The 21,282-nt window shown below is 38.6% G+C and overlaps 1 protein-coding gene across 1 annotated transcript in view; it reads right to left on the bottom strand.

Moving 5' to 3' along the window:
- The window catches only part of LOC122797796 (nucleolar transcription factor 1-A-like), an 892,813-nt gene that overhangs the window by 240,970 nt on the left and 630,561 nt on the right, over positions 1 to 21,282 (bottom strand). Inside the window, exon 12 of the mRNA XM_044066317.1 lies at positions 12,430 to 12,546. Coding sequence (XP_043922252.1) covers positions 12,430 to 12,546 — 117 coding nt within the window. The remainder of the gene's footprint in view (positions 1 to 12,429; positions 12,547 to 21,282) is intronic.

Genomic DNA, 21,282 nt, shown 5'->3' with positions numbered 1-21,282 from the left:
TTACCCTGATATCAAATGTTCTTGTTGTGTCAGGGTGATGAAATATTATAGAAGTATCTATGTGTGGGCACTGCGGACAGTGACCACAAGGTCGTGTGCCTTTAAACTCAATGGTAGGTTTCTCTGTTCTTACCCCACATAATCTCCTAAACAAGTTCTTTTTGTTCTTGAATGTATACTGGGGTCTAGCACCAATTAAAGAGGAAATTGTGGGTTCAGTAACCAATACCTGCCAGTTTCTATTAATAATGTCTGTATAGTGCTTGATATCTCAAGCATAGGTAAGGCAGAGACTGAGCTTGGGTTCCTTGCTTTTATTATATCTGGGAGCAGCATTGGAAAAATACGGTTTGGCTTCATTAAATCTCTTACGTCTCACCATCATCTCATTCTTGTTGATATTATAGGTATGATACCCCCGGTCCTTTAACTCCAAGTTGGTAGTATGCATCATTTGTTCGTACTCAATCGGGTCTACAGTGAGTCTTGATGCTCTAAAAAATTGGTTACGTGCAACATTGTCAAAAACAAATTCTGGGTGCATACTTTGTCTAGAAAGAAGGTTGTTAACCCTGCATTCCTTCCTATACATTCTGGTACTAAGGTTACCTAATATGTCCTTATAGATATAGACATCCAGGAAATTAATTTCTGTATAAGAATAATTAAAAGTAAATTTTAAAAAGTCAGTGGTTTTGTTCAGGTATTCAATAAAGAGCTTCAGTCCATCTAAGGTGCCTTTCCATAGAAAGAAACAATCGTCTACAAATCTTCTATAGAAATGGATGTACGGTGCATATATACTATTAAAAATGTAATCTGTCTCCCATGTGACCATAACTATATTGGCGTAGCTGTTTGAACAAGAGCTGCCCATTGCTACTCCATTTTTTCATGCTACTTTCATTTTCCATGTCCGCAGGCACATCATCTGAACAGAGCGTTAATAAGCTTCCAGTTCCACCTAGCTCACATGCATGCCCACAGGGCGCTAGGAGGAAGGTCGTGACAGTAGCGCAGGTTCACAGAAGTGACGGCAGCATTTCTACTGTTCTACCGATGGCTTCCAATACTGTTTGCTCACAATCCAACGAATACCATCTAAATTTTCCCCTGCCAGTGAGAGACAACTCACTGGTGAGAACGGATGGACAGAGGAAGCAGAACCAAACACGGGGGAGAAGCAGTACAAGAAACAAGAGAAAATACGAGGAGGAAACAAACAATGTTTACACTATCAAGAAAGCCTTTCAAAAAGTAAGACTCTAGTAGTTAATCTTTCTAAACGTCTGCTTTCTGACAATGAATTAAGTGTTTTAACCAGAGGTTTATCGTTTATACCTGCCTCTGATATGTCCATTACAGATGCCTTATTTGATTTAAAGGTTTTTACTAGGAATTTAAGTTTGAAATTAATGTTTTAAATACTAATAATAAACAAGAACAAGTTGTTTTTAGGAGACCTAGCACTTTTATACCGAAAATGAATTCTGTTGTAAATGCATTTGAACAGTTATGTATTACTGACTTTTACAAAGTTATAGATAATAACATTAACTTTTACAAGAAGCATAACCTTAGCAAAGATGAACTAGATACATTGAATAAACTTGAGAACGATTTCAGCTTGGTAATTAGACCAGCTGACAAAGGGGGACAAATAGTTGTCTTAGATAAAATAGACTATGATTCATTGATGTATGAAATGCTCAGTGATAATAATTTTATCAACTTATAAATAGAGCACATGTAGATAAAATGATTTTAGAGATTATTAACGCAATTAAGAGCATGCAATTTGAATGCCTTATTACTGATGAAATGGTACACTATTTTTTGGTTTCTAAACCAGTGGTGCCTGTTATACAAGGGCTTCCAAAACTGCACAAGAATAGTACTAGACCACCTATGAGGCCCATAGTTTCTGTAAGGGGATGGTCAACAGAGGCTATCTCAATCTATGTGGAGAAAAAACTGAGACCTGTCCTAGATACTATGCACCATGTCTTGAAAGACACTGAACATTTTTTAAGAGATTTATATGCATTTACTAATCAAGGAACTGCTGATGGTGAATATATTTTGGTTACATTAGATGCTGTCTCCCTCTTTACAGTTATACCCAACACACTGGGTATAGACTTTATGAGAAAATTACTGACAAAAGTTGGCACATATAATGCCACAGAGATTATAGTTATACAAAAATTGATAGCCCTGGTACTCTATAACAACATTTTCATTTTTAATGATAACATCTACTGGCAGAAAAATGGAGTAGCAATGGGCAGCTCTTGTTCAAACAGCTACGCCAATATAGTTATGGTCACATGGGAGACAGATTACATTTTTAATAGTATATATGCACCGTACATCCATGTCTATAGAAGATTTGTAGACGATTGTTTCTTTCTATGGAAAGGCACCTTAGATGGACTGAAGCTCTTTATTGAATACCTGAACAAAACCACTGACTTTTTAAAATTTACTTTTAATTATTCTTATACAGAAATTAATTTCCTGGATGTCTATATCTATAAGGACATATTAGGTAACCTTAGTACCAGAATGTATAGGAAGGAATGCAGGGTTAACAACCTTCTTTCTAGACAAAGTATGCACCCAGAATTTGTTTTTGACAATGTTGCACGTAACCAATTTTTTAGAGCATCAAGACTCACTGTAGACCCGATTGAGTACGAACAAATGATGCATACTACCAACTTGGAGTTAAAGGACCGGGGGTATCATACCTATAATATCAACAAGAATGAGATGATGGTGAGACGTAAGAGATTTAATGAAGCCAAACCGTATTTTTCCAATGCTGCTCCCAGATATAATAAAAGCAAGGAACCCAAGCTCAGTCTCTGCCTTACCTATGCTAGAGATATCAAGCACTATACAGACATTATTAATAGAAACTGGCAGGTATTGGTTACTGAACCCACAATTTCCTCTTTAATTGGTGCTAGACCCCAGTATACATTCAAGAACAAAAAGAACTTGTTTAGGAGATTATGTGGGGTAAGAACAGAGAAACCTACCATTGAGTTTAAAGGCACACGACCTTGTGGTCACTGTCCGCAGTGCCCACACATAGATACTTCTATAATATTTCATCACCCTGACACAACAAGAACATTTGATATCAGGGTAAGTGCCACTTGTGAGACCATACATGTTGTTTATCTGGCTGAGTGCCAACAATGTCATTGCTTCTATATAGGCAAGACAGACAGAACTCTTAGAGAGAGAATGAGAGAGCACTTATATCACATTAGAAAGAAGTCTAGAGTCAATGCTCTGGCAAAACATATTAGCACCATGGGTGAACATCATAAATTTACTTTCAGAGTTCTATCTGTTATCTATGAGAATAATAGAGGGGGTGATGTGAGAGTTAAAACTGAAGAGACAGAAGCAAAATGGATAGTTAGACTGAGATCCCATATAGGACATGGTCTCAATGAATGTGTTCCTATCAAGCCCATATTACGTAACAGACCACTAAATAGGAGATGTACTTTTTAGGCACTTAAGCTACGTTTTAATAGTAGTACTCATATTTATATTTATATATATATATATAATTCATCTGTTTCTACATTTTTATTTGTATTTGTATTTGTTATTTGTATTTAGTTATTTGTTTATGTTAAAATGAGTTCTGTCTCTTTAAAAGTTTCAGTCATGTGATCAATTAATGCATGTATAAAGGTGTGTTTTTAGATGAAATGGTTACACCTGATGAAGCTATGTGAAAGCGCTTGTGTCCTCCATTAAACTGGTACCTGATTTATCTTCTGTGGACTTTATTTATATCTTTGGATATATTCTCAGCCTGGATTTATTGCCTCTTGACTTCAGGGGGCTGCTTGCTTATGCTTTTATAACTTTATAATCATAGTTTAATATTGAAATGGGCCTGTATAAAGGTGGATCTGATGGATCTTTACCCTCTTTAGGTATTAGAGATACCACTGCTTTCTTCCAAGATGGTGGTACTTCTCCTCCTCTTAAAATACTGTTAAACAAAACCGTCAAGATCTTTATCAGTTTTTTCCCTCCTAGCTTCCAAACCTCCCCAGGAATACCATCTATTCCCAGGGACTTTCCTTTAGATTGGTTATATATCACAGTTTTTATCTCATCTCATCTTCTCTTAACCGTTAGTAATTGAGCCTCATCTACCTCTAACCTTGGCACATTTAATTCTTCCATAAACATTTCCATTTGTATCTTCTCTTGATTTCCATATTTCTCTGCTTTATACAGACTTTTATAGAATTTCCAAAATATTTCTAATATCTCTACGGGATCTCTTGTTACCTTCCCTATTCTAGGCTCCCTAAGCTTGGTGATAATCTTTTCTACTTTCTGTTGCCTGAGTCTGTGTGTTAAAAGTTTTTGTGCTCTATTGTTATCAAAAAACAGTTGCTTAACAGCACTCTTTCTAATCTCGTGTACATTACTGAGGTAATCCCTAATATTCTGCTTAGCATTCTGCCACTGATTCTCTTCTTGTTCTGTGAGATTCCCCCCTATTCTGCCATACATTACCATTTGTCAGTCCATCTAAATAATTTTTGCTACTTCTTAACCATAGCTCCCTTTCTTTTATTTCCACCCTACTTTTGAACTGCACCTTAATTTTATCCCAATCCTCTTGAACAGCTCCTGAATAATCTCCAGTACCCATTCCTTAAATTCCCCGCATTTCAAAAGATAGGGGGGAAAATGTCAATGTCTCATTTTTTACTTCATTACCCTGTGTTTTTATTTTAGATATTATTGGCACATGATCTGAAATCACGAATGATACAATAAAGCTGTTCTTATTCGCTAAACTATACTTTTGTGGTCTTCATTCCACCTGGTTGGCGATTTTTTTTTAGATCTGAAATAGTTATTGGGTGTGTATCAAGATCTTCAATTAAATGCACATGTTCCTGTGAAATGTAAATTCTGTTTAACCTAGCCCAGTTTTTATATCTTGGGGAATAATATGTAAATTCACTCCAAGCTCCTAGTACTGAATTCACATCTTCCACACCAAATATTTTCATAAATTTCTTCAAAAGTCTACCCTCCTTTGTTATACTTTCCCTTCAGCCCCCCCCCCCGACACATCTTCTCTGCTGCAAATCAAATTCTAGTCCCCACCTATAAGTAATATTCCTTGCTGAAGACTGATTATTTCTCCCAGAATTTTCTTATAGGTTCATAGGTTCATACTAAGCTATCTGCCCTAGGGCATTTATAAGCCTAGCCAGAATGTGTTTGGCTTTCGCCACCCATTTTAAATTTATTTTACTATGCCCTTTTTCGAGGTTAGTATACTGTGCCTCTGTCTAACAGTGACACAGATGTGATACCCAGGGTAAACCTACGATCTCCCATCCACTCATCAAGATTCCTCTTGAATAGAGTCAATGAGGGACTCTGCCTAACCTGGACTGGGATTTTATTCCAGAGTGAAGGGAGCCTCCGGGTTATGAATCTGTCCCTCCAGCATGTCCTATTTATTTCAGTGCTGAGGTTCAAGTCTCTCGAGCGCGTAGCTCGATGGGATTTGGATTTTCTGAGGTGCAGCATGTCCATTAATTCCGGGTTGGGCATGGCTTTATATGTCAGGCAAAGATCGCCTCTGAACAGGCGGTATGCCACTGAGTAGAGCTGGAGTTTCTTTAACCGGGCAGCATATGGCATCTGTTTGAGCCCTTTGATCCTCTTGGTGAGGTACTTTTGGGGTCTTTCCAGTTGCTGCAGGTGTCTGGTAAGGTACATCCCAAAAGGGGCATTGTACTCAATTATGGGCCTGATGAGGGATGAGTAAAGAGGCACGATGACCTCCCCTGATCTAGATGTGAATCCCTTCATGATTAGGTGGGCTATATAAAATGTTTTTCTAACCACTTTGGCCACTTGGTTGTCAAATGAGAGATTGCTATCAACTTGGGTCCCCAGGTCCCTAATTACTTCTTCTGTACTTAATGGATTACCACCTATGTGGTAATTTGTGGCACTTCGTTTTTGCCAAAGGGATGACTATACACTTTTTGGCATTTAGCTTGAGGCCATGGCTCTGGCACCAGTTGTCTGTTTCTATGAGGCCCTTTTGGAGGATGCTTGTGTCGGCTGGAGAGTCGATTATGGCGCCCAGTTTGCAGTCATCTGCGAACTTGGTCAGCCACAGTCCTTCCGTGTTGGCCTGTACCTCTGAGAAATATATACCGAACAAGAGAGGTCCCAGGACTGAGCCTTGTGGGACACCACTTGTAACTGGTTTGGAGTCTGACATGGCTCCAGCAATTCTAACCATGTGGGTTCTGTCCTTGAGCCAGTTTGCAATCCATCTAGTGACATAGGGGTTTATATTTAAGCTGGTGAGCTTATCTATAATGCCCGAGTGAGGTATTGTATCGAAGGCTTTTGCGAGGTCCAGGTAGGCTGTGTGGATGACCTTCCCCTCGTCAATGGCCTTGGTGACTGTTTCAAAGAAATCAACCAGGTTTAAGAGGCAGGATCTGCCCTTAACAAAGCCGAACTGGGTAGGATCCAGTGTCTGTAGGTCCCCAATATCTTTATTTATGAAGTCCATGATGATCCTTTCCATAGCTTTGCAGACCAAGCTAGTCAGGCTTATGGGGCGATAGTTTCCAGGATCCGTTGAGGCACCACCTTTATGGAGAGGGGCTACTGTTGCTGTACGCCACTCTTTGGGCACATATCCTGTAGTAAGGCTGAGATTAAACAGTAGTTTTATGTTTGGGTTTAGCTCTTCTTGGAGTTCATGTAGGACGCAGCCCGGTGACACCGTCTGGTCCCATTGATGCTGTGTTTTTTACTTTGGAGAGGGCGGCTCTTACCTGAGCATCTGAGATGTCAGGGGGGCAGCACTCTGCTGGGATAGATATTTGCCCTTTTGGTGGGGGGGGGAGAAGTTTGCGCTGAACCTGTCAGCTAGGATGTTGGCAATGTCTGTGGGTTCAGTGTATTTTTTGTCATTTTGTTCTAATTCTGAGCATATCTGGGAATTCCCACCCAGGTTCCTAACATAACTAAAGAAAGCCTTGTGATTATCCTTAGTGTCCTGTGCAATTTTTCTCTCGAAGCTGGCCTTAGACAATTTTATGAGTGCCCGTAGTTTTTTGCTAATACTGATCAGTGATGCCTTCCCTTTTTGGGATTTTGCTCTATCATTTAGTAGCTTCCTCCTTCTATTGTATAGTTTGTTTATGGCTGGGGTCCACCAGACAGGACGTCTGCCTTTGGAGGATTGGGTCTTGGTTTTATTTGGAATCGCATGATCCACGCATTCCTGAAGGTGTTCATAGAATGCGTTTATAAAGGATTCTGCGGTCTGGGCCGTATTTTCCACAGGCCCGGGGGCTTTGAAGGATTCCACCTCGGTTTTGAGGAGTGTGAAATTTGCTTTAGAGAAGTTTTTCACTGTGGTTTTCTGGGCAGGGGGTGGGGTCGGGATGTGAATATCCAGTGAGATTAGTTTATGGTCTGATCTTACCAGTGAGGGATACACTTCTGGTGTGGAGCATAGAGTCCCCATGTTGGTGATGATCAGGTCCAGTATGTTTTCCCCTCTTGTGAGAGTGGTAACAAGTTGTTCCATAGCATTTGAGTTTATAAATTCTAGGAACCTTTGGGCTAGGGTGTTGGAGCTAGAGTAATGCTCCCAGTCTATGTTTGGGTAGTTGAAGTCACCCAATATAATGGTGTTTGGAGAGACCTTCATATTTTCCAGTGTTCTCAGGAAGGTCGAGTGGGGTTCCTGGGTTTTGGAGGGTGGTCTGTAGCAGACTATAAACTGGAAGGCAGTTTTACCCACTGTTAGTTGCACATTAAGCTCAAGCATAGCAGTTTTAGGTGGAATACATGCCAGTGTAATCCTCCTCCCTTGACAGCAGCCCCTCAGCATTACAAATCTGCCAGTATTACCTTTTTATACTCTTCTAGCACTATTGGGGCTCCTCTTGCAATTAATATAAGTATTCCTCTTTTCCTTTGTCTCCTACATTTCTCTGAATAACCATCCTGAAAACCTGTTTTTATCAAATTCACATGTTCAGTTTTTTCCAAGTGTGCCTCCTGTAACATAGCTATTTGCACTCTAATTGTTTTAATATACTTCGCTATTCTTTCTTTTTTGTATTTATCTGTGAGGCCACTGACATTTAAGAATTACAGAAAGCAGCATTTTATTAAAAAGCTATTATTCCCACCTTTTATGTGTAACACAGTTTTTGTTAAAATGTCTGTTTATTTATTTATTTCAGTTTGATGACTGGGGGGGGGGTCCATTAGGCTCAGGAGCCCATTATCTGTGGAGGCCAGGGGAGAAAAGCTCCAACATTACATAACAGAAATTAGATTTTCAGATTAAAGTAACAATTCAGGATGCAGATGCATAAGGTAAGCAAAATACAGTTAATATAGAGGGTGTAGATACATTATAAATCAGAGACATGAAGTGGTAAATTGGTAAAGCTCCTCATTACACAGTAGACATTAAAATTTAGATTAGAGTTACAGTTCATGATTCAGACATGGACTGGTATTGTTGGTAAAGCTCCACATCACATAGTAAACATGAGATATTCAGATTAAAGTACTCTTTAAGTTGCAAATACATAAGGTAAGCAAGTTACAGTTAATATTGAGGGTGCAGATACATTAAAAATCAAAGACATTAACTGGTACATAAGGTAAGCAAGTTATAGTTAATATTGAGGGTGCAGATACATAAAAATCAAAGGCATTAACTGGTACATTGATAACTTTGCATATAAGTCATGTGTTGAGAGGGAAATATTTCCAGTAGTTGTATAGAAAATGTGTCTTGTTTGGGTAGTAATGGCAGAACAGGTAGGAATGATAGGGAAAGGAGAACAGAGGGAGCAAACTATGTACAATATATACAAAAAGTATGTGAGATAACACTGAAGAGTGAGTCATTTCTGGAGGAGTTAAGTAGTAGGGAAAGGGGAAGTAGGGAAAATATGATTTAGAATGTAGAGAGAAGAAGGCTAGGTGGGTAAGGTGCAATTGCATTCCCAGTTAGAGAAAAAGTAGGAATGAAGATATGATTTGAAGTAGTCAATATTGTCAATAGTACGCAGAGAAGGAGGGAGAGAGTTCCATTTTTTGGCTAGGGAGAAGGACCAGCTTTTGTGTTACATGCATACACTGTTTGGCAGGTTGAACTTTTACAATGTTGTTTCTTGTCATATCCATTTGAGCCTATGTCATATGTTACAAAACGTTTTTGTTTTATTTAAAGCCCTCAAACAAAAAAACAAACAAACCCCCAATACTCCCCTAAAACCTATTAATTTAATATTAATACAGAAAACAATGTACATCTTCAAATATTGAAGTTTTACCCTCTTAATAGGAACAAATGTCCCAATCTGTTAGCCACGCTCACAGACTTGAGTTAACCTAAAAGAAAAGTTATCCATGCTAAGAAGTTCAGTTAACCTAAAAGAAAAGTTATCCATGCTAAGAAGCATGGTGCAGTCTGTACTTAGTAGTGCTGTTTTTTTTCTTATCTTTATAGCTCTCCCAGCTGGGAATACCTCTGAATGCTATCAGAGAACATTACCTCCTAGCCGGTTTCTCTTTCCTTTTTTCCCCAGCCAAGCACGCTTCACCAGACTGTAACTAATTTCTCTTTATCAGATTGCCTCCACAGAGGCATGAAAACCAGACAGCCAGTTTCACATTATAAGACTGTCTCCATTCAGACCTGAGAACCAGACAATTTCTCTTTATCAGATTGTTTACATGGAGACATGAGGGCCAGATACAGAATTGCTAGTAAGCATATACACATTTGCTAGAAAAAAGACTCATAATATTCAATATAATTTTTCATTTACTTGCCTTTTCTTAAAACTTGTAACTAAATCAAATCTAAGAATGTTAATTCAGTCATTCCCCATGCAAGAATGAGAAAAATCACATTATTTTTTTCTTTTGTCATGCTCTTTTAATCAGTCATTTTTTTTACACTGCACTACCTACATTTGTTGAAACAGAACAAGAAGAATGAGAGAAGGGAGAAAGAAAGGGCAAAAAGAACAGCAGCACATATTTACAATCCCCATTATATTTAAAAATAACTGAAACACTATATAGCATGCAAAGAAAAGCATACACCACAAAAATAGTCATATTAAGAAAAACATGTTTTCTATACTTACAGTTAACTTTCTCCCCTCTTCCCCTCCTCAAAGCATTTTTCTGAACATTAATGACATGAAGTATGGCATATACTTTAGAGTCCCCCACAAGTCCAACAAATTCTGAAAAAATCTAATATTTCCAGATTTTCCTTGTTCTGTCATATTTCACAATTACACTGTAATCCCAAACGAAGCTATGGGTTTTATTTATGTTCATCTCCATCTCCCAAAGCCTGTCTCTGCTTCATTTCCAATGTACTCTCAATTCTTCTAGTCAACTCTCATGCTCTCTTCCTTCTCTCCAAAATTTTCTGTTGAAACAATGGAAAAGGTTTCACATGTACAGTTTCTCTGTGGCAGAATCTTCTTCTGTTTAACAGCTTATTTTTTGTTAGACAAACCTTTGTATCTCCTCCGTAGCATGTATTCATGAAAAAATTATTTTGTCTCTCCAGAGAAGAATACATTGAAGACAGTTGGGTACTGCAGTTTGAATCTCACACCTGAGTCCCGACATTCCCTGAATAGTGGAATGAATTTACTCAGGTTCTGCCTGGTGTACAATGAGTAATCATTCTCCACAAAGACTCTGCTGTTTCCCACTTTTAGCATTTTGACCTTCTGCCACAGTTTTGTCAGAATCAACTCCTTTTGCTGGCAGTATTGCATCTTTACTATTAAAGGTCGAGGTTGCTTTCTCATAGTCAGGTTTGAAACATACATACGATGCGCCCTTTCAACTAACAACTCCTGGTGTGTAATACCAGTCCAGCTGCTTATTTGTGCTTTCATAAAATTAATGCATTCTGTTCCTACCAGCTTCTCTGGTACAGCTGAAAATTTCAGGTTTTCCCCATGTGCTCTGTCCTCTAATTCTATTTTTTTAAACATCTCTTCCTGAGCAGTCTCATATTCAGCCAGCATTTTCTTCATTTCATCCTTTGAATCCTGCAGATTTATCACCTCATCTGAATATCTTTTTAAAGCTTCTTCCATTTTTTCCAGCCTTTTGCTGTTTGTGTTGATATACTCCATCAGTGTTTTGTTTATTTTAACCAGGTCTCTGTGTAGTTGTCTTATATCTTCCTGTAGGTTGTTGTAATCATGTCTGGAGAGTGCATTGCTTTTTGCTGAACAGATGCAGAACTTTCTCCAGTGTTTCTTCCTCACTTTTTGTAGCTGATGTTTTTTTTTTTTTTAGGTGCTCTGTATTTCTTTTTTCCTGGCATCCAAACACTTACTAGCCAGTTACTGAAATTTACCCATAAACTAAAAAGGTCTACTTCCTTCTCTGCTGAGTTTCTGTTTTCACACTGGGAGAGCTAGAATTAAGCTGTTACTCAATATGCACCCATCCTGGAAGTTCAGTAATAACTATGATGTTAAGGTCAGGTATAATCATAAACATCCACAAGATGAAATATTATTAAAACATTTCAGAGAGTTTAATCTACAACATTAAATCAAGCTGTTGTGATATGATAAGGAAGAAACCCCTTAAAGGCAGAATTAATAGCTACTCCCCCACCCTCTCTTGGAGCAAACTTCCCCTGGATATTACAAGCATTAAGCACCCACAACAATTTAAAACTGCTACCAAAAAAAGCACCTGGACCTGTGACTGTAAACATCCTCCTTAAACGGTCTACTATCACCTCTTCTTCTATCGCTAACCTACCTCCCTTCCTTCCTTTCTCTCTCCTTACTTAACAGCTGAACTGTGAGATTTTACTTGTAAATAGCTTAGACTATTCTGCCCAAAACTTACTACTCAGATTTGTTTTAGAAATTACCTAATTCAACTAATAATTTCTGGCTCTAATGCTTGCATATGTCACGTAGGGCATAAGTATATACTAAGGATGCACTACTTTAGTGACTGTACTATACAATTTGCTTATATAATCTCTGTGAATTATTTTTGATCTTTGCCATTATACTTTGTAAACTATGTACTGTACGTACTTTCTTAAAATTTGTAAACTTTCTATGTGTTAACTGTGGAGCTTTTCTCCCCGGGCCTCTGCTTTGTATTGTTTATCATCAATTAAGTTCTTGCAGTCCATGAAAGATGTCATGAGCATAACAAAATCTAAATAGAAAAACAACGTCCCTCAAAAATTCTCCTCCCCAGAAACAGTGGTGCCATTTCAGTTTCCTTCCCAGCCCTTTACAAATATTCTCTAAAGAAGCTTGTGTACTTTTTTCTCAACATGTTTACCTTAACTGATGGAGACTTTGCCCTTGGTGGACTGCTAGTCTGTACTGGAGCTGCTAGCCTTGAGTTTCCCAGTTTCTCCTCCATCAGCACTCTCTCTCTTTCCTCACTTGGTAGGCTCTGAAACAATATGGAAAAAATTACAATGAATAAAAAGATGCAGTTTTATCACAGGAAATTATACATCTCTTGTTAATAGATGGTGCAGGAAATGAAAAAAAGAAACAGCACATGTCTCCGAAGTAGCAAGAGGTTGTCCAGAATCCATTAATAACCACAATATTTAACAATAAAAGTGATCTGTACATAAATAAGTCAGTCAAAAGACTGACTTATGTGTGATTTGTTAAACTGGAGGTCTGCATGAGTAAAGCCCAACTTCACTGGCAACCTGGAGAGAAAAGCTCTAAAGTTACAACAAATAAGTAAATTTCTCAATAGAAACCACAGTCTAAAGCATAAGCACAGGGTCTCCATTCATTTGAAGACAGAAAAGAACAACAAACCATGAAATACAAAATAGTTACTCAATAAATCTTATTATGGCTAATAGTAATTAAGAGTACTGGTGATGCTAGAATGAAACCTTGATGCAGTTGTTAATGCTGGTGCACACACTAAATGTACAACCTGGCATCTGGGAGGCAGTCATAGTAGTAACATACAATAAAACAATGTGCTATACGGAGTGCATGGAACAGAAGAGAAGGTGGACTATAGGGAAATAACAATACCTAGTGGAGGGGAATAAAAAACAGAGAGATGGGAAGAAAGTAGATTTGCCTAAGCACATTCACCACAACAGCATGTGTTCTGATAACAGGATCACTGCTGGAGAAATTCATAAAAGAAATGGCGAAAATTGTAAATTAATGTCTGCCCCTACATTCAGATTTTTCTCAACAGGCAGACATTCCTAGGGGTGCAAAGATCAGTCTCAAACAGTAACTATTTTGGGGTCACTCAGCTACAAAAGACAATGCACCACACAGGTGACTCTAGTCTTTTTTGGTGGCACCTAGTGGCTAATAAAACTATTATACCAACAAATGAGGATGGCTAAATGACACTTTGAAGCTTCTTAAATCACCCTAAGTAAAATCATATAAAATTATTATTCAGCACAGTACAACACACTATATTTTCACATATTATTTTCAATGCATTTAGTATAAGTGAATCAAAATAAAATGACTGCTACATTAATCCCATCAGTTATTTTGTGTATTATCCCATACTGCCGTACTACTTCTTACATACCTACCAACATAAGAACTATATTGCAGTAAAGGAGAAAAATGCTCTTAACACTATAATCCACAGAAGCATGATAATAAATCAGTAAGTTAAGCTTAATAAGTATTATACAATGCAATATTATAGTGCAGTTGAAAATAATTAGCAAAACCGGTTAGATTCTCAGCTAGAGCGTCTTCTGCGTGGAGACATGCATGAATGGGCATACCTTCGTTGAAGGTTGTACGTCAGGCCTGGCAAGCCGGTACGTAAAAATCAACTGCCAATCATTAGCAGACCGGAGTTCCGCTGTGGCGACCCCTAACCGGGAAAAGCCGAAAGACACAAACAAACTAAATTTAAGGAGTACTTAGAAAATATTAAAACTTTTACCTTAACACAAATTAATCAGACCTATTACAAACAAGTAAAACTGCGGCTACAGAAAACATGAAACAAAATACATATTTCACTTTTGAACTAGGTGACGTAATGAACATAAAACTTCAGTAACAAAAATGAGCTGAAACCCAGTAAATCTAATTGAATTTTTTCTTTTTCATGGGAGGCTTCATCCTTTCTGAATACCCAAAGGATTGTGCACCCCCCCCACACACACACACACCCCAAAATAATAAACTAAATCTGAGGTTATGCTACTTGCATCCTCTCATAACTGAATACTGAGTATAATAAATATGAAGTTATGCTACCTCTGAATAAATGGAACACTTGTTTTTTTAAATTTAAATTTTAGATTTAAATTAAAATCCAACTATTCATACACTTTCAATGCAGGATAAGCTTAGAGTTAGTATCTTTAGAAATCAAAGGGTACGAGGGGCAAAGTTCACTACATGGGGGTATAACAAGTGGCGCACCCCTTATAAACCTGACACATTATACATTATTAACGTACATCTTACGTAATTAAATTACTACAACTTATTTCAGAACTCTATCTTTAGCTCAGCATGGTACAATAAACAAGTAATGCATTTTCCAAAACTGTCAAATTTTGTTGAGTATGACTTGTAATTTATACATTTAACATGCATGTATACAGTTATTTCTATGTACCCTAAACTTCCAGCTAACACACCGAGAAGGGAAATAAATGTATAAACATACTAAAGTGTAAAATTCTGTCACAAAAGAAAATCACAAACAAAAAAACCCACAAAGCTTGCATGGGATGGATGGTATAGAACATATCATTCAGAACAGCCACTAGATACCCATTTTGTAATCTTTAGGGAAAGTCTGAATAACGGTCCAAGTATCACAACCTCACAGAGAGTTTTAGTACATGCACATTTTAAAGAATGATTTGGTAGTCTGTGCAGAAATAAAAGAAAGAGCTGTAGCCCCTCCAGTTTGAGTTTTACTATATTTTTCAAAACTAATTTATTTACTATGTTACTTGTATTTGATGACATATATATATATATATATATATGTATATACACACATATATTTACTTATTTATGTATTTGTCGTTTGTTAACAGGGTTAGTCCAACTGAGCCAATTTTTCAGTGGATACTCCAATTACATTACAACCAGAGCAAGTACAGAAACAGTACAGTTTGAATATATACAGTTACATAATACAGTAAGGTTAAAACAATTGCATTAAGAGTTTAAACAAGATTGACAGACTGGTGCTAGAGAACATAGAAAGGGCTAAACATATAGGTTATGTAGAGCAAAAGACAGACTGAATTTCAACAACATATTTAAGTCTATAGCACAGCAGTCAGTATCCATGTTACAAAAATTGTATATACAGTAATCTGTTGATAGTTTATGATTGTCTTACTGGAGGATTATACAATCTATAACCTGAAGAAATATATTCAAGAAATATATGCACAAAAAAAAAAGCTGTTGACATCTTATCATTGGCCCACAACAGGTCTTTTGTAGTCTACAATGCTTCAATACTTGGAAAGATAAAGATATAGTATAAAGAGAGATAGAGAGAATGGGGGGGGGGGGGTATGACCCTGGCATACAAGGAGGAGGGGGAGGGATTAGGTTGGTTCCTGGCATGGACAGGAGTGTGACTTTGTCAGGAAGTGTTTTAGTTCATTTGAAACTGTTAGTATGTTTAACAGTACGAATGTTAGGGGGGAGTTTGTTCCAGGCTTGGGCAATAGTGCTTTTGTATAGTAATTTTCCTATGTTTTTGTTAGGTTTGTAGATGTCAAGAAGGAGTTGATTGGAGCTATGGAGACAGCAAACAGGACTACAGAGGGATACTAGTGAGATTTATTAATTAAGGGGTAAGTGAATTGTAACTGGGATAGCAGTAGTAACTGGGGAAATTCAAGCCATTGGAGTTGTCTAAGAGCATGACAGTTGAGTTTTGTTAGGTTGGCTGCTTGCAAATCTAGCAATTTTGTTATATGTTTGTTCAAGCTTTGTGATTAAGGTGGATTGTAGATGTGTAAGAATAGGAGAGGCAGAGAGAGGACAGGGAAGGATAAAGGCCTGTGCCAGAGTGTGTTTGGAGTCAGAAGACAAGAATTTTCTGTTTCGGTATAGTAGTCCCAGTTTTTGGTGTGTCTTTTTTTATGCACTGTTGAATATGGAGGTCAAATTTTAGTTGGTCGTCAACTGTGACTCCTAAAAGCTTAGTGTTTGACTCAGCTTTGATAATAGTGTTGTCAAGAGATGTGATGATGAAAGTTGTTTTGTGAAGAGACAGAGTTAGGAATGAAGAGGAGGAGTTTTTTTTTTTAGGGTTCAGGATGAGTTGGTTGTCTGCTAACCATTGTTTGATGGTGAGAAATGAGTTTTGAGTAGTAGACCGCAGGTTAGTGATGTTGTTAGAGAAAGAGATAAGACTGGAGTAATCGGCATAGGTCTCAATCTCTTAAGAGGCCAATGTGGAACACAAACCCTGGCTATGTGTGACAAACAGTCAAAATGTGGAACACCCTATTTTCGCACTGCATTCGCACATCATTTCATTGGGACCTGGTTGAAGTGGGCCAGAAGTATTAAGCTAGTGAATACTGTACAGTTTTAAAATCCAATAAGTCAGCAGAAACCATTAATAAAATACAATATACTCCGCAGCAAATAATTATGTAACAGTATTCAAGTGCAACTATTCAAAAATGCTCTTCAGCACCTATTTTTCCAACCCCTCCACATTTCTCCCAACTAAATCAGTTAGTTAACTAAACCAGTCAAGGACAAATCAGAGAAGAATCAGGGACAAATAAATAGTCAGAGACACTTTTAAAATATTGCTTGAACGTTGACAGAATAAGAGAATGTGAATTAATACATACTTTCTGAAATGAAAGAAGTATACAACTTGTCATTATTTATTAAACATAATGCACCACTGTTTCTCCAAAAGTCACCAGCCTGGATCTCAATGAGCTATGGACAAATCCAGAAATAATCAGGGACACTTAAAATATTATTGCAGTTAATCTGAGACATTGACAGAATAAAGAATGTGAATGAACATATGTTTTCTGAAATAACACCTAAAACGTCTAAGAATACACTTTGCATAGGTGTAATCAAAATACATAAGAACTAAACTAATGTTGACGCACTCAGCTGTAAAGCCATACTTACCAAATACAGATTTTCGCAGAATGTCCAGATTTTTGCCTCATATTTTTAGTCCCTTTCTCTTAAAGTTGTGGTTTTCTGGCAAAGAACTGGTAAATCATTGAGAGTTAAAGTTATTAAATAATGGCAGGATTGGGAGACATTTGAATTTCAGACTTCGTACCCTTCAGAAAACTCATACTAATGCAAAACCGGTTATTCTATCAACTTTCAAGTTTGTAAGAGCAATACGTAAACAGTGTCCCTATTTTGGGGCCTTTGTACCTCCAGCTTTGTCCAGATTTTTTGTTCTAAGAGGTTGATAAGTACAGTCAGGTACAGTTTCTGTTTACTTATTTATTTTTTTTTTAACCTGCCATTTTCCTGAAACAGTAAGATTGGCTCATATATTGCATAAGGGAGGAGGTGCGACAGGATGAGTGGAGGTTGTTAGTAAAGATGTTGAAGAGAACGGGGCCTAGAATAGAGCCTTGTGGGACACCTGTCTAGATAGGTAAGGAGGGAGACCAATAGGATTTCCATCTGACTGACTGTAACCTATTGGAAAGATAAAGTACAGTTTTGTACCTACCATAAATGTAGATGTTCGAGGATCCACATTGCTGCAGTCCTAACTATTGGGTAGTCCGCTGTCCAGTCAGCCCGAATACCAAAGTATATGGCTGACGTCGGTCACGGCGCATTACACTGACGTCAGTACGTCAGGGTACTAATGCGCATGACCGACGTCATATCCTCAGTCTTTTCTTGCCCCAGATGTCAGAAGACCCTAAAAAGACAAGGCCAAAACCAAAACACACCAAACATACCTGCACCAAAAACATATACAATATATACAAAGGTACCAGAATATAAACTCACCTACACAACCACCCCTAAACACAGAGGGGAAGGAGGGAGGGTAAATTGGACTGCAGCAATGTGGATCCTCGAACATCTACATTTATGGTAGGTACAAAACTGTACTATGTTCTTCATTCCACATTGCTGCAGTCCTAACTATTGGGTAGAATCCCAAAGCAGAGGTAAGGGAGGCTGGCAAATCATAAGGAAGCCGGAGCTGATAACATGCCTTGCAAAATAGCTGTGGCAAAACCAGCCCTAGACTTAGAGTAGAGAGGAAGGTGGTAATGCTTAGAGAAAGTATGCACTGAACTCCAAGTAGCTGCCTCCAAAATATCCTTAGTTGCCACCCCCCTTAGAAATGCTGTTGAAGTGGCAGTAGCCCTAGTGGAATGAGGCCTAATCCCAGCTGGAATATCCTTGCCATGATGGGAATAACAAAATGCAATGCAAAACCCAATCCACTTAGAAATAGTTTGTTTTGACACAGGCTTGCCCTGAGAACTCAAAGCAAAAGAAACAAACAACTGCTGAGACTTTCTAAAATCCTTAGTCCTGCTTAAATAATAACGCAATTGCCTGTGTACATATAAAGTGTGCAAAATCTTTTCCCCTTTATTTTGGGGATCTGCATAGAAAGTAGGCAAATGAATAGTTTGGTTTAAAGCCACACTAGAAACCACCTTAGGCATAAAGAAGGATTAGTGCGTAATGATACCCTATCCTTATGAAAAATCAAAAAAGGCTCAACCGCCATAAGGGCCTGTAACTCAGAAACCCTTCTTGCAGAAGTAATGGCCAACAAAAAAGCAGTCTTCCATGACAAGTATTTCAGGTCAGCAGTAGCTGCAGGCTCAAAAGGTTGTAGAGTAAGTTTCTCCAACACAAAATTGAGATCCCAAGCAGGAGTAGGAGCTCACGTGGGGGTCTTATATTCTTTGCCCCTAAGAAATTGCTTGAATAAAGGATGTGAAAACAATGGTGGGTCACAATCATAGTGAGCTGAAATTGCTGCAGCATGAATCTTAATGGAAGAGAAAGACAAACCTTTGTCCAATAACTCAGTAAGATATTGAAGAGCCGCACTCAAATTAGGCTCGAAATCTCTAAATTCTGTGCTGCAGTCCAAAATAAAAATCTCTTCCATTTTTCTGCATACACTTTCCTTGTACTAGGTCTTCTGGCTTCCATAATCACATTTAAAACTTGTTGAGGAAGTTGAGACCTGCTGTCTTTCAAAACAGAATATGCCAGGCTGTTAGATGAAGAGTTTGAAGCTTGACATTGAGCAGATGACCGTCCCTCTGAGACAATAGGTGTGGAATCAAGGGTAAAGGCCATGGAGGCTTCCTTACCAGACTCCTCAGTAATGGGTACCAGTGCTGCCGAGGCCAATCTGGAGCTATTAAAATCATCCTTGGCTTGTCTCGTCTGACCTTTAGAAGCACCTTTGGGAGAAGAGGCAGAGGTGGAAAAGCATACACATGAAGATTTTTCCAACTGAAAGAAAGAGCATCCACTTTCCAAGCTGTGTGATGAAATCCCTTCGTGCAAAACTTTGGCAGCTGGTGGTTTAGTGGAGAAGCGAACAGATCTATGTCTGGAGTTCCCCATGACACTGTCAATTTTGAAATACATGAAGATCCAGTTTCCACTCGTGGGGATCCATGATTTGTCTGCTTAACACATCTGCTAAGGAGTTCTGTGCTCCCGGCAGAAACCTTGCCTGAAGAGTTAGTTGCAAGCTGAGCGCAGTCTCCCATAAAATCATTGCTTGCCTGCACAATGGGTAAGAATGTGTTCCCCCTTGTTTGTTGATGTACCACATGACAGTTGTGTTGTCTGTTAGAATCAACACCTGCCCTGGAAGAAGTAATTCCTTGAAAGCCATTAATGCAAACTGGACTGCTAACATCTCCTTCATGTTGATATGTAGATGCTGTAGTCTGGCAGGCCACTTGTCTTGTATCCACTTTCCATCTAGATGAGCTCCCCAAGCAATGTCTGAGGCATCTGTCGTTAGAATCTGACTTGCCTCTGGCCGGGTCACAGAGAGTCCCTTGTTTAGGTGACATTCCTGAGCCCACCACAAAAATTCCTTTTGAATGCAAGGTATTATTTGAATGACAGTGTCCAAATCCTGGCAGTGCTGTGTCCATAGATTTTGAGATACCATTGTAGCTTCCTCATATGCAGTTTGGCATGGGGAAGCACCAGAATACAAGATGCCATGAACCCTAAGGCTTGAAGGACTGTCCTTGCAGTCAGCCCGGACTGAAGAGATAATTGATGGAAGTAACTGGAAAGATTCTTTTGTTTGTCTGGGGTTAGAAAGGCCATCTGGGCTGCTGTATTCAGTCTCACACCCAGAAAGCACATGTCTTGAGAGGGTACTAGACTGGACTTTATTTCGTTCACAGAATACCCTAGGCATCTTAGCACTGCTATGACATATTCCAAATGCTGTAGAAGGTCTTCCTTTTCTTGAGCCAGAATCAGGCAGTCGTCCAAGTAAGGATAGATTTGAATTCCTTTTAGCCTGAAGTAAGCTATCACTGGAGCCAGAACCTTTGTGAATACTCTGGGCGCAGTAGATAAGCCAAAGGGCAATGCAGAGAACTGATAATGAGAATTTCCAGCTCGAAAACGCAGATACTTTCTGCAACTTAGTCTTATAGGCACATGAAGGTAAGCTTCCTTGAGATCTAAAGTTACCATCCAGTGATCTTTGCCCAGTAGAGGTAAAAGCTGTCGTAACGTCAACATTTTGAACTTTGGAATGTCCAGATAAGTGTTGAGGATAGATAAATCCAAAATTGGTCTCCACGTGTTCCCCTTCTTTGGTACTAGGAACAGGCGAGAATAAAATCCTAGGCCCCTTTCTGGCACAGGAACTGACTGAATGGCTCCTATTTGGAGTAACAGAGAAATTTGTTTGAGCCTCTGTTCTTTGTAGAGGAGGAATGTCTGGCATGCCTTTGAAAGGAGGCAAGGTATGGAAATAAAACCTGTAGCCGTGGTGAATGATATCCAGAACCCATTTGTCTTGGGTAATTAAATCCCAATTTTCTTTGAAAAGAGACAGTCTTCCTCCTAGAGGTGCCGCCAGGCGAGAAGGTACTGGCAGCTGAAAAGGCAGGTCATTGGGTCTGCTTACGAAAGGACTGACCCCTGCCCT

This window comes from Protopterus annectens, chromosome 3.part1, assembly GCF_019279795.1.
Source record: "Protopterus annectens isolate FY-2018-M chromosome 3.part1, PAN1.0, whole genome shotgun sequence".
Lineage (NCBI taxonomy): Eukaryota > Metazoa > Chordata > Ceratodontiformes > Protopteridae > Protopterus > Protopterus annectens.
This window is presented reverse-complemented; position numbering and strand designations above follow the sequence as displayed.